General features: G+C 30.9%; 1 protein-coding gene and 1 pseudogene across 2 annotated transcripts; one reads left to right on the forward strand and one right to left on the reverse strand.

Moving 5' to 3' along the window:
* Positions 1-1,894: 1,894 nt before the first annotated feature.
* LOC148173873 (brachyurin-like) lies at positions 1,895-3,209 on the reverse strand (annotated as a pseudogene). Its single transcript, XR_015770103.1, has 6 exons — positions 3,204-3,209; positions 2,706-2,929; positions 2,494-2,660; positions 2,355-2,441; positions 2,166-2,305; positions 1,895-2,120 (listed from the first exon to the last, which is right to left on the reverse strand). The product of XR_015770103.1 is annotated as a brachyurin-like (transcript).
* A 3,691-nt stretch (positions 3,210-6,900) lies between these two features.
* Positions 6,901-13,055, forward strand: LOC148173874 (cubilin). The gene is made up of 8 exons (XM_088036223.1): positions 6,901-8,278; positions 11,235-11,377; positions 11,440-11,678; positions 11,742-11,850; positions 11,904-12,020; positions 12,068-12,175; positions 12,763-12,882; positions 12,934-13,055. The coding sequence occupies exons 1-8, from the start codon at positions 6,930-6,932 to the stop codon at positions 13,041-13,043; spliced, it is 2,295 nt and encodes a 764-aa protein (XP_087892349.1). The 5' UTR covers positions 6,901-6,929; the 3' UTR covers positions 13,044-13,055.
* Positions 13,056-13,118: the final 63 nt, after the last annotated feature.

Consider the following 13,118-nt stretch of genomic DNA (forward strand, 5'->3'; position numbering starts at 1 on the left):
TAGTTATCTTCTAGTATGTTTATACATGTTTCATATTTCTCCAATTGGCGGAAAAAGCTGAGAAACCGTACAAGATTAAAGGCAAAAAACTAAACACTTCCAGCTGAAGATATAAGCAAAAGAATTTGCAGGAGTGGAATGTTTGCTTCAAATTATTTGCAAAATGTACTCCAAATTGCAATGAATCGTTTTTTTGTATTAGTTAGACCTACGCCTATTTTATATCTTTTAGATTTTCCAGGTTCTTTATAAAAATATACAACAAAATAAATACGAAAAACACTACAGTATCCACAATATCTACGAAACAAATTAAGCCGGTTTCTTGAATAATGCAGCCAAAAAAATTACAAAAAAGTTAGAACGCAAACTAGAAAAAAATTGACAAAAATTTTACTTTTTCTGACATCAAAAATAGAAATTAATAGGAAATTAACTTGAACTTAAAATATTATCATCTAAGGTAGATATAAAATTATTTTATTGGTAAATTTTTCCAATTTTGTTAGGATGGCAAAATGGTTGTTTATAGTGGTTGTTTAGACTCGTCTTGGAAACAAAATTTTAAAAAAAGTTGTTTCTATCAAAAATGTTGTTGACATCTTTTCACACGGTGTTTTAACGACTGGCAGTTGATGTGATTATATCGAATGACTTAAACAAATTTTGTTGACAATACCAAAGGTTGTTTATATTAAATGTTTCTTATATCATAGGTGACTACTATATCAAATGTTTACGATATTAGATTTTTGAATAAAATACTCACTAAAGTTACCTATTGTTATTTTTCTTAGAAAATGCATTCTATTTTTGGGAAGATTTTATCGATGCAAGAAACTTTGATGGGTCATTACGTTGTTTGTTAATTATTTTTCTTTTCTTTTTTTATCTCTGTTTATAATTATAACTATCTAAATTGACTTAATGTTAATACTATATGTATATTAACATAAAAATATCTATCTATAAAACTGCGATTCTAAAAAAATCGGATTAGAACTCGGTACGTTAAAATGAAAAATTTCCGGACCAGAATTCCAATCTTTTTACCTTTTTAAATGCGTTTTTGAGCTTGTAAAGTTTTACCTTTTTAATTGTTAAACAAAAACTTTTATGTTTGATTGTATAATAACTTTGGTCAACACGGTTTTTGTCGATGATAATCTTGAAAATTCTCTAGGACCTCCAGTTTTCGAGATATAACTATAACTATAACTATGTATATAACTATAAAAAGATAAGCACTTATTTCTATTCAAAAAATAATTTAGATGAAGAAGCATTTTAAAAAAGAAAAGAAAGACTTTTCGCTGTCTGTGTGGCAGCCTGTTTCAGTTTTACCTCCCGTTCGATATTACCCCAACTCACCTTACATATTGTTTTTCATTATCAAAAAATTATTTTTATGTTAAAACTAAGACTGCCAGACAGTTAGGTAAAAATAACGACAGAAATTTATACTGGGGTGCCAATGATTGCTCTGTTTAATATAACGAGTTATTAAAAAATCATCTTTAAAAATTATGTTAGAAATTTTTCTTCACAACAGTCAAAATAAATTTAATGAATGTCATAAATTTATTGATATCTAAAAGATTAGTGTATTCGTTGATAAAACTTTGTGCATCTTTTTTATAGTTGGAATTTTCCAAAGATAAATGGTATTCTAGAGTAATAAATTTTTTTAGAAAAAAACTAGAGGTCTTCTAACGACGAACTAACGAAACATCCAACGCCAACTAAAGCGTAAATTCTTCCAAACTGGGCACCCGGATCTGAATTCTTTCGGACCCCAAATTTCCGATTTTCTTTGTATTCCTTTTATTTTTTTTTTATTTTTTTTTATATTTTTTAATAAATCCTTTTGACTGATATTTCAAAACAATTTTCGCGAATTTTAAAGCGAAGACAAATATCCTATGAAACACCAAAAACTTAGTTTATTCCTATCAAACTTCTTCTTTAGTTATATTAACAATCCAGTCATAGTAGGGAGCCACTCTTGTGTATCCAGAAGGGTGAAGACTTTCACAACCATCGGAACTAACGAAACTTGCAACACCAACAAGAGCATAAGTACGTCCGAGTTGAGTAGCAAGGGCGCCTCCATTATCTCCCTAAATCAAGTTAAAAATAAAATTATTGGTAAGATTAGACCTCACATGGCAAGTCCCTTCGTTATAATTCCCAATAATACAAATCATATTATCAGTAATTTGATCGCCGTAAAAAACGCGACATTCTTCATTGGTCATTGGAATTGTGTAAAGATACATGAGATCATTTGAAAGAGTTGAATCATCTACAAGAATGATGATTAATAAACATAAGATCACACGTAAAAAACGAACGGTCGCTCACTTGGCCCCATCCTGGGGCATATATGGTTTGTCCATCTCTTAGATCTTCTTTCATTGGATGAATTGGATGCAAATAAACTACAATAAAACATCACTTTATTAAGGATCACAAACCATGGAATCAACTCACTGTGATACTCAAGCGAAATTCTCAATTTGATCAATCCAATATCATGGTGAATCGAATCGGGATCAAAATCAGGATGAAGAATATAAGTGGATGTGGCAACGGTAACACGATTCGGATCATCAGTCATGAGTTTAGTCGATCCCAGTTGTATTGTAAACAGCACAGCACTGAAAGAATAAATTCAAATTATGCGACATCTTCTAATACTTAACTTGTAGACGCAATGACCCGCTGTTAAAACCCACTGATTCGCTGTTAAAGTTCCTCCGCAGAAAAATTTGCTGTCTGTTGTTTGGACATGGATAGCCGCGGCGAAGGGAAATTGTCCGGCCAAGGCGACATTGCCTCCAATTATTCTCTCGGTGTTAAGAGAATTAACAGTTACCTACAAAAAGAAGAATAGAGAGACAATTATATGAATTGTAATAAAAACGTACTTGGTTAGTTATGACGAGGCAGAGGTACAGTAGATACGATTTACAATCCATTTTTAGTCGCAATGCTCAAATTAGCGAGTTTCGACATTTTATCTGTAGCTAGTTTTATGACTTGATATGAGTAGATTCTCAAATTTTAAAAAAACCTTAGGTATATTAAATCTAAAACTGAAAACCATTTTGGTCTTCCAAGTTGATCAAGTATGTCTTCCATTCTTGGCAAAAAAAAACGATTTGCAATTAATTTTTTGTTGCCGAAAATCTACTACTAACCGCCATTTTTTGCAACCGTTTTCAGATTTTTTCGGAACTAAAAGAACTAGAGAATTATAAGAATTTACAAAAGGTTCAATGATATTATTTGTTAATAATTTTGACAATTGCTGATTAATTTCTTTTTTTTTGTGTGTGAGAAATCCTATAATTTTTGATATAAACAGGTTGGTTGTCATTAGTTTTTAAACTTTGTTCATAAAAATTATTATATGCGAGTTTATCTGATTTTAAGGCAAATATGTCTTTGGCTTCTTTACAGTTTTGTGCAATATTACCAAGAAATTAATCTGATTCTCGTAAAATACTAATTTAAAGGTAGCAATTAATACAAGGTGTTTATAAATGTTTGAAGCATTAAGAGTGGTTCTGGAATTTCTGTCATGCCTTGTTATGCCGCTTTGTTTTTCATAATAGATATAACTAAGTTAAAAATTATTTAATATGTCACTCACGACAACGCTGTTTCAGTTACGGTTTTGTGTTCAAGTTTTTGATTTTTAGGTTTCAAACCACTAACAAGTGATCATAAAGTTTTAAGATTAGGATAGACTATGGAATGTATTAGGTTTAATTGTAAAACATCCAACTTGTCAAATTAGATTAAATTTTTTGAAAGTTTACACATTGGGAGGAGGGCATTGAGTTTAACATTGTTAGTATGACTTAATGATGGAAAAAATTGTTTCATAGCCTACCCTAATCTGAAAACTTTTTGATCACTCATTAGAACATTTTTTTTCAAAACTAACTTTGTTCCTGAAGTTAACTACAAATGTCGGTTAAAAATGTTTTAATCCGCATCTGTAATGAACGGCAAATTTCTTTGACATTCCATAGCTACCCTTGATGCTAAAAAAATTTAGAGACACTAACTAATTGTGGCAGTGACACATGTATGTTTTTATAAATCGGCTTATCTTTTGTATCTTTTTGTAAATTGTATGCAATATGTTCACATTTTGGTAAACAGTAAACAGAAAAATTGATTTACTTTATATTGAATTGAAGTACATAGTTGTCTCTTTACGTTGCAAAAAAGGCTAGAAAATTAATACGTATTTAAATACATATTTAATTCTATTTAAGAAGAAAATGACATTTTCGGATTTATTTGCTGCTAGTTTATGTTTTCGGATATTACATTTTTAGCGCAAAAATTAGAAAACTTATTAAAGTAAGAATTAACTTTATGAATTCATATTTCTCATTTCGAGACATTAATTTGTTTAGTCGTTGACACTCTTAGAACCGGTTTACAGAAGCTTAATTAAATATTTTATTTCAATTAAATACATATTTATTTAACAATATGTTAAAGTGACATGTGATCGTTTTTTCGCTAACCAAATTAGTTACGAAATTAACTTAATTTTAATTAAACGATGTATTGTGTAAACCGGCCTCTCATTTTATATTATAATTTTTTTAGTAACACATAGACTTGTGTCTGTAACGTCATTATAATTGGAGATCAAACTTATCTCAGTTTCTTGTATTTTATAATAATATGCAGCAGTGAAATTTGGTAAGTTTTTCATCAAATTTCAAAATATATTTGTCAAGCAAATATAGCGAGGGTTGTTCACATAACATGACAACCTGGGCGAGAAAAAAATGCAATACAAAATACGTACACATTTCATGGATGACAAATTGATTGGGAGATTAAAATCCTAGTGGTTAAGAAAGAAAGTTTAATCATATTAGAAGAAAACCAGTTTTAACAACCAGAAATAAGTAAAAAAATAAAAAACATTAAAATTAAGGTTTTTGCAAAAACTTTTAGTAAAGAAGGTGTCATGTGTTTGTCAGCTAACTGACCGAACTTCTTAGAGTTATTCAACAAAAATCCGTAAAAAGTTTATTAGATGGTATTTTGTATAGAAATGTCAACATTTAGACAAAATTTTATTGCAAAACTTCGTGTTAAATTGGAACCACCCTTGTATTTTCGCCACGATTTAGGAACACCCAAATAAATGTAACCGGACAAAAACCGACGTATAAAATCGTAATCGTGCTTAAACACGTACTATAAAAATGAAAGATCTTTATATAAAAATATATTTTGTGATTAATTTCACAAAACACTTCAAATTGTAGTACCTATACAAGTATACAAAAAATTTGGACAATAAAAACGTGTGTTGCTTTTAAAATTAAATTATTAGAAAATTTTGCTTGAGAGCAAGACCTGATGTTAAAGGGCTAAGGCTAGAACGGCTTGCCAAATTTGAATTAAATTATTGTGTTAACAAGTTCCAAGACTTGTAAATTAAAAGACGATTCTGTGTGTAAACAAATCATATTTCTTCGGTAGACAAAAGTTAATTTTAAATGGAAGTACAGAAAAAATATAAAATGCTCTTTAAATTTTGGATTAAGCTGTCATCGCTTATATTTACCAAGAATCATGCTAGAATGAGTAACAGAAAACTATTTTGCTTAAAACAAGAAGTAAAGAAGTCTATAAAGTTGAAGCAGTGGGTTAGAGAACTCATGGAAAGATGGCGTTCTTTCGAGCGCGCTTATAAGACTGGATGAAAAGTTAGTTTTTTACAAATGTAATGGCTGAAAATTAAGTAAGTTGATTTGTAATTTGTAATATAGCCGTGGACCACTAGTATTTTGCTACTGTTAATGCAAGATTTGCCAAATGCCTAGTTCTAATTAACAAACTGAACAATGTCTGAAATAACTTATATGAAAAAAGTTATACTTTTATATTAAATTTATTAATTATTTACAAATTGACGTCGCTTTTAGAGCATTTGGTAGGGACGAAGATACTTTAAATCCCATTTTGATGAACTTTGATAGCTCTTATTATAGAGGTCATGAACTTCAGATTTAGACGTTCGGATTATAATGTATTAAAAATTCAAATTTTATGTTTTACTATTTTTTCTAACAAGGCAATAAACTAAAAATAAATTCAATTTGGAGCTGTTTTATTAATGGAATTTGTCGAATACCGAAACCATCAGAATTACCCAAATATAGACGTTATTTTAAAACAATTAGTTTTATTTCTCATACACAGTTGTGTTAATTAAGTGACTTTAAAACTAAAACAAAATTAGGTTGTTAAAGAGATATCATTTTATAATCGAAATAGTTATTTGTGTATAGAGGGCCGAAAGAGGCTGAAAACGCTGCAGACGAAGCAAAATAAGGGCGTAATCGATGTTTCAGTCAAAGGTGGGTGCAACGAGTAAAATCAAATTTGCAACTGTGATTAAAATGAAAATTGTTAATTTTGATATCGAGATTATTCAGCATATCGTCGTTAACTTGTCCAATTTGAAATTTTTTTCAATTTTTTTTTCAAATTCGGCATTTGAAAATTTGAGGAATGAAGATAGAATGCTTTTTTCTTATATTGAAATATTTTGCGGATCTTTTTTTTGTCTTTCAGTATTCACTCGTTGTTTAAACTGCATAAAAACAAGCAAAGATGACAACTTTATGTAAAAAGTGAAACCTCATCCCATCAAACAGGACGTGGCAAACCAACACTATTTGCCTTAAAATATCTTGTAATTAAAGATTTGTAGATAATGGGTCACGGTGTTTATTCTTCTTTATCTCGTGGCCATCAAACATCCTGAGGATGCTAACTTCGGCAATCCTTTGTTTAATAACCAGAAAACTCCGAAGATATGTAACCACTCATTATGTTCTCATTACCATTCATTAATTCGTTTCGAGATTGTGAACATCATGTCTGTGTTAATTCTCTTGTTAATTTTGTGTGCCGAGTCGCTAAGTCAAAATCTAACTGCTCGGAATTTCAACAGTGACTGTGGTCAAGTTTTTACAAATCAACAATTCATCATAGAGTCTCGGGGCTATCCGAGTAATTATCCACTGAATTATCTCTGTTCGTATCTTGTTAAAGGACCGAGTTGCCCGACATACTTCACTATCCAGTTTTTGGACTTCAGCGTGGAAGAGTCTTTGGGGTGTTCGAAAGATCGGCTTGAGATTGACGATAAGGACGCAGTTTGTGGTAATCGGAATGACGTCAAAAGTTACTTTTCGGAAAAAGGGACTTTGTTGTTGAAATTTGTGTCTGATAATGAGAACACTGGACGAGGATACAGAATTCTGGTGACAAGGTCTCAGTGTCAAGGAGCCACAACAGAGAGTGTGCCAAAATGGTACACTACTAATAAAGAAGTTGAGTACACGACCACCCAACGTCCCTACAATCCTGGAAAGTGTTGCTCTATCAGCTATGCATCAAAACAATTTATTTTGACCAGTCCTAACTTTCCGAACAGCATGAGCACAGCAACAGACTGCCTGTTCGAAATCTACAAATCAAACCCGAATATCTGTAGGCTGAGAATACACGTGCAGTTTTTTTGGTTGGGTCGATACAACAACTGTTTGGAAGGTTTTTTGGAAATTGATGGCAAACAGATTTGCGGATGCAAGAACGACTTGAAAATAATTGCTCCTTTTGATCGGCAGTCAAAAATTCTTCGCTTTTTTACTAAAGGGTACGAAAGATCTTCTTATAGTGGTTTTGTCATGGATGTCGTTCAAGACGAATGTCCCAAGAAAGTCGTACCTGCCAACAAAACCACAAATAAAAATGAATTCAAATTTTACAATGATCAGATTCACAACAGAGTTGCGTGGCCGAATAATAAATCCGACGATGTTGTTGTGGAAAAGTTACATTTAATTAGTGAAAACACGGAAGTTATTAGTGATAACGAAACGAATGAAGCTTTAGGGAAACCGCACTCATCTGTAATTAAACATGTTTACTTTTATTCTGCTCCGGATTTTAACCGGATCCCCAGAGATCGCGAAGAAACTGAATACATAGACACGTCAAGCAGAACATCTTTTATTCAAGACAATACAGATTACGGTTATTGTCGAAATTGGAATCAGCTGCAATTTAACAGCTTGTCTTTAAGAAATCTTCCGATATGTAAAACTAGTGAAGGCAGTGTTAGAGAAAGCACGTGTATTGAGCTGAATCAGATTCGAGGATTTTTTAAAAGTCCGGGATATCCGTTTTATTACCCGGGAAAATTGAATATTTGTTACAGGTAAGTGTTCGTTTTTCTTTTTTTAATTTGAAGCACATTTCGTTGCTTAGGTACATATTTACAATGGTACGAAGTCATCTTGTAAAATTCGATTCACATCAAAGGAGCATTTACTTTAGTCTCAGTTCATTACCTCCAATGAACGTAAACCGCTAAATTTATTCCAGAGCAAACTTTTCCAACCAGGAAATGAATATATTAAAAGCGGCAAACTAAAAGAAGTTGTGCGTACATTTCTACGTATTAACAAAATGTTAAAACGATCACGTTTGAATAATTAGAAAACTTAGAAAATTTAACTTTATTAATCAAAGAATACGAGTCCTATTCAATATATGTGTCAGAACCGAAAATATTTCTGTAATACAAATTAGAGTTTTTTGAGAAAATGCTTTTTGGGAAATATTTCTTTCAACAAGTCGCAGAATGATCTATGTTCCAGCAACCAATGTCCGAGTTTTATTAGATAATTTTTTTTTGCATTATTGTTTTTATTTCGAATTTTTCTTTAAAAATCAATGTTGCATCAAAGTTAGTTCACATTTATTCTCGCATCGTTCTTAGTAACTTCTCATTCCAGCACGGATTGTGGTGTCAGAATGAAAGTCACTAAAAATCGTTTAGGAATAAAACTTGTTTTCGTATGATTTTTGAAGATAGAATGAGGTCTTCTAGTGCCATTACAGAGAAAATTTAGTAAAATCACTTTAGTACAAAACATCACGTCTTGAGAATTAGCTTTAATTTAATTCCTTCCCTAACGCTCAGAACTGAATCAGTGGAGTGTCCACTGCTTCCTATTCAAAATTAATCACATCTGTCGTGTTATGATCTAAATTCAGTTGCGCCAAAATTTCATTTTAACGTAAAACTTGAAAAACCGTAAAATTTGAAAAGAAACAAAATATGTAGCTAAAAATTGTTATCGTCTGATCTAGATTGCAAATTTAAAACCAAAAGTTTTATAGTGGATATTTTATTTTGGTCCTACTGCAAAAACAGAAACTGGCAATTTTTTTAACATTTTTTTTGTATTCTGGGAGACCACAGAATTACCTCTGGTGGTGCGCTAATTTCCGGACAGCCTGTATAACATTATAAAAATGTTTTTAGGCGACTTAAACTAAAAATAAAATTTTTAGGCCTTAAAAGCGGCCTAAAAGTGAGTCTTTTCTGGCCGCAAACATTTTCGGCCGATCTATGGTGGCGCCATCTATCCATAGTTTTGCATATTACATCAAGATACCGATATTACCCTCAATTTTGTAATTATTTGGGTAAAATCAAATTGACAAACTGCTGTACAGTGCAACAAAGACGTTGAATTATTGAAAATGAACATGGATAGCAGTGCTGTCGCAACAATATCAAAAAGCACATCAAACCTAATTCATACAAATTGTGAAGCTACACATGCCGAAACTGCAAATGTAAATAAAAAAAATATAAACTTTTCTAAAGAATTCATAAATATTTCCAATTGTTCAGTTGTTATAAATGGTTAAATCAATAAATCATAAGTAAAAATTAATTAACTAGTAAATTTAATGATGTCGCCTAAAAAATCTTGTGTGTATCACGGCCAAAACGTGCCATTTTGCCCTCGCCTTCTTTCTTTCTTTCTTTCGGCTAGCGCCTCGGCCATTAAAAAAAGGCTCGGCCAAAAAAGAACCACTTTTTGGCCTTGGTACACAAATAGCTATTCTTTTTGTGCAAAAATTTTGGATTTGGGCACAATAATAATAATTATTAATTAACGTTTTAAATGCAGGAAAATGTTTATTTTTCTACTTTTAAAATTGTCAGAGTTATGAAACTTACCTACTGTTAATTTGAAATTTTGTAACTTGACAATAAAAAAAAAATTGTGATATTTTTTTGCTTCTAAAGGCGGTTTGACACGGTCACATTTTTTCTCAAATTTTTACGAATAAAAATTTGTGATTTTTTTGCAATTTGACGTTCAAGATTTGTCACAAAATTTTTTTTGTTTGCTAACCTCTAAAATTAGCGGTTTAGGGTTTATTCTCTTCACTTGGACGCATTGTTACTGCGCAGAATTGTGAAATACAAATTTGTGAACTTTTAGATCAGGTTTTAAAATTTCTTTGTAAATATTTTTGCAAAAATATTTCCTATAATTTCGCTGTTTGTCACGAGAATATTTGTTTAAAAATAAAATCTCAAATTTTTTATTTTCAATAATAATAAACACAGCTATTATTACAAAACTTGCAGGAGCACAATATGAAATTTTGAATCTCGTCCGTAAAAATTTGAGAAAAAATGTGATCGTGTCAAACCGTCTTAAGATTTTCTAATTTCTTACAATTAATTAGGGCCAGTTTCAATCTTTTTACAATTTTAATCACCGCTTAAAGGCGGCTTTAACTAAAGGTCTTTTAAAGTATTGTTACAACAATCTGTTTCTATGACAAAAATTCACTTCAAATTTTAAAGGAACTTTAAAAAAATTATGAAACTCGCCCTTAGTGTTTTAAAATCAGTAGCTCAGCAAATTTTTTTAATTTCGGATTGTTAATTTTCAGAATTATAGGACTTAATAAAAATATTTTAAAAAAATACCTATTGTAAATATGTATAAAACTTCGTTCGCGTTCGATCAATACATTTTTTAACAATAATAATAATTATAGCGTAATTTAAGACATGATTTTTGACTTGATCATCATTAAGAAAGACAAGATTTATCAAGAATCTAATGAGTTTTTTTACTATATTTTTTGACATTCAATTTCTAGACGTATCACACTAAAAAATCAGAAAGAGTTGGTATCAATTTTTTTTAACAGTTAAAAAGTAATTCTATTTTAGAAGCGATTTTTCAGTTTTTCAGTAACATTTTTATCCAAAATCATTATTCATGTTAAATATTTGTGATAATGTGCACGTTTCAAGGTAAAAAAGTTATTAAGTTATATTTTATAAATTTCAGATTTCGCAAATCCCCAGGATATTGCAGTGTCCGTGTACACATGAAAGACTTTAGCCTTCAAAACGGTGACATCTGCGAATACGATTACCTACTCTTCGCAAACAAATTAAGATACTGTGGAACTCAATTAATAAATACAATCTGTGAGTTTAATTAAAGTTTAATGTAGCTTCACATTAAACACTAATTTCTACGTTAATTTTAGCCACCTTGGAATTACGAAACAAACCCTACGAACAAATGAATTTTGTAACAGACTCGTTCTTTTGTGGCAGAGGATTTTTGGGCTCATATGAACAAATTCCATGTGAGGAATCTCCAATTAATCCCACTCCTCCCCAGATGACGCCGTGTTCAAAAACAGTGCAAGATGAAAGGTTTAATTTTGAGGTTTATGATTATAACAGCCCACACTGCTCGTTAATAATAAGAAAATATTCAGAGGTAACAAATATTGGACTTGTTGTTTACTTAACTATTTAAGTGCTAAAATAATTGGTATTTCAGGATATTTGCTCTGTGAAACTTTTTTTTGAAAAGTTTGATTTGGTTTGCGCTGTTGAATCCCTGGTTATCGATGGAAGGATGTATTGTGGGCGTCTAACTGGACAAAGCGGTAATTTATAAATCACTTTGTAGACTTTAGCTATTGTTTCGAATTTGTTGTAGTTAACATTGATGTTACGAACACAGATCCAGTGATAGTTTACAGAAGATCTTCAAATGTAGGAATCAGTGGTCTCCGATTTCGGTTAAGAGGGATTCAAGTTTCTGACGACTGTCTAGGTAAGATTGTGTTTAAAATACTTTAGAAAAAATAACAAATGTTTTAGAACCTGTAATTCCCGCCGAGCGATTTCTAAGTACAGATCGGAGGAGTTATGATGAGATTCCAAAAAATAACACACGGTTTCTTGTGCAAATGGACAAAAACTTCAAAGGTAAACTTAATTTAAATTCTCAATTTACATCTGCTAGATTTATGAGGGAAAATACGTCAACAACACAAGATAAGATATTCTTCGTTATGACACAAGCACGGCGAGGTTTGAGTTTATGGTTTTATATGGATTTAATTCTGCACGTGCAAGAAGGAAAATTGGTTCAATGTTGATACTTCGTAGAATTAATAATTAATGTAATTTGTTGATTGTGTTTTCTTCTTAACTTTTTAACGCTGAAAGAGGGATTTTATTTTAAGAAACTATAATAAGAAAAATTCAGTATTTTTTAGACTTCTGTTAATTTTTAAATTCAAATTAATATGATTAAATTTTTGATATGTATAAATGGTGGATGCGCCGGGTCAAAGTACATCTTCTGCAGAATAGCAAATTTTCTGACCAAAAATGATTTAATTGAGATGAAATCTCAATTCTGCTTGTTGAAGCTGTGCATAGAAGTCTACTTTAGTTCTTAGAGTTTAGTTTAATTTAATCATTTTAAGAATAGACACGCAACTAACATCCTAACATAATCCACCTGATAATGTATTATGTATTTTGTAGTTTGAAAACTTTGCTTACAGAAATTTGTGGCGTAGTTACAAACACAACGGAATCTCGTCTTCCTGAAACGTTTTGTGATCTAATAACCAAGAATGAGAAGAACGTAACAAACTGTTTACCTCTCAAAGAAAACTCATTTAGTAAGTATACAGAACAATGTAATTATTAAATTAAGTTGATGTTCTTTTTAGTTGTGCCTTTAAACGAATCTCAGAAAATCGAGTTGAAAGTTGTGGACGCCGAAAAAAGTGAAGAAGTTGAGTTCCAGGAAGTGGACTGTGATTCGTTGTCTAGTGATTAATATTGAATTTGCCATGCTTAGTTAGAAGAAATAAAAGGCTTCGTTATTTGATTTTTATTAACAATTCTTTGGAAG

Source organism: Gnatocerus cornutus, chromosome 5, assembly GCF_029298725.1.
Source record: "Gnatocerus cornutus isolate USDA-ARS CGAHR chromosome 5, icGnaCorn1.1, whole genome shotgun sequence".
Classification (NCBI taxonomy): Eukaryota; Metazoa; Arthropoda; class Insecta; order Coleoptera; family Tenebrionidae; genus Gnatocerus; species Gnatocerus cornutus.

Excerpts from the sequence above, each read along its gene's own strand:
- LOC148173874 (XM_088036223.1), top strand. The coding sequence starts at position 6,930 with ATGTCTGTGTTAATTCTCTTGTTAATTTTGTGTGCCGAGTCGCTAAGT. Across the intron at positions 8,279-11,234 it reads AAATTGAATATTTGTTACAG|ATTTCGCAAATCCCCAGGAT; the intron begins GTAAGTGTTCGT and ends TATAAATTTCAG. Across the intron at positions 12,176-12,762 it reads AATGGACAAAAACTTCAAAG|AAATTTGTGGCGTAGTTACA; the intron begins GTAAACTTAATT and ends CTTTGCTTACAG.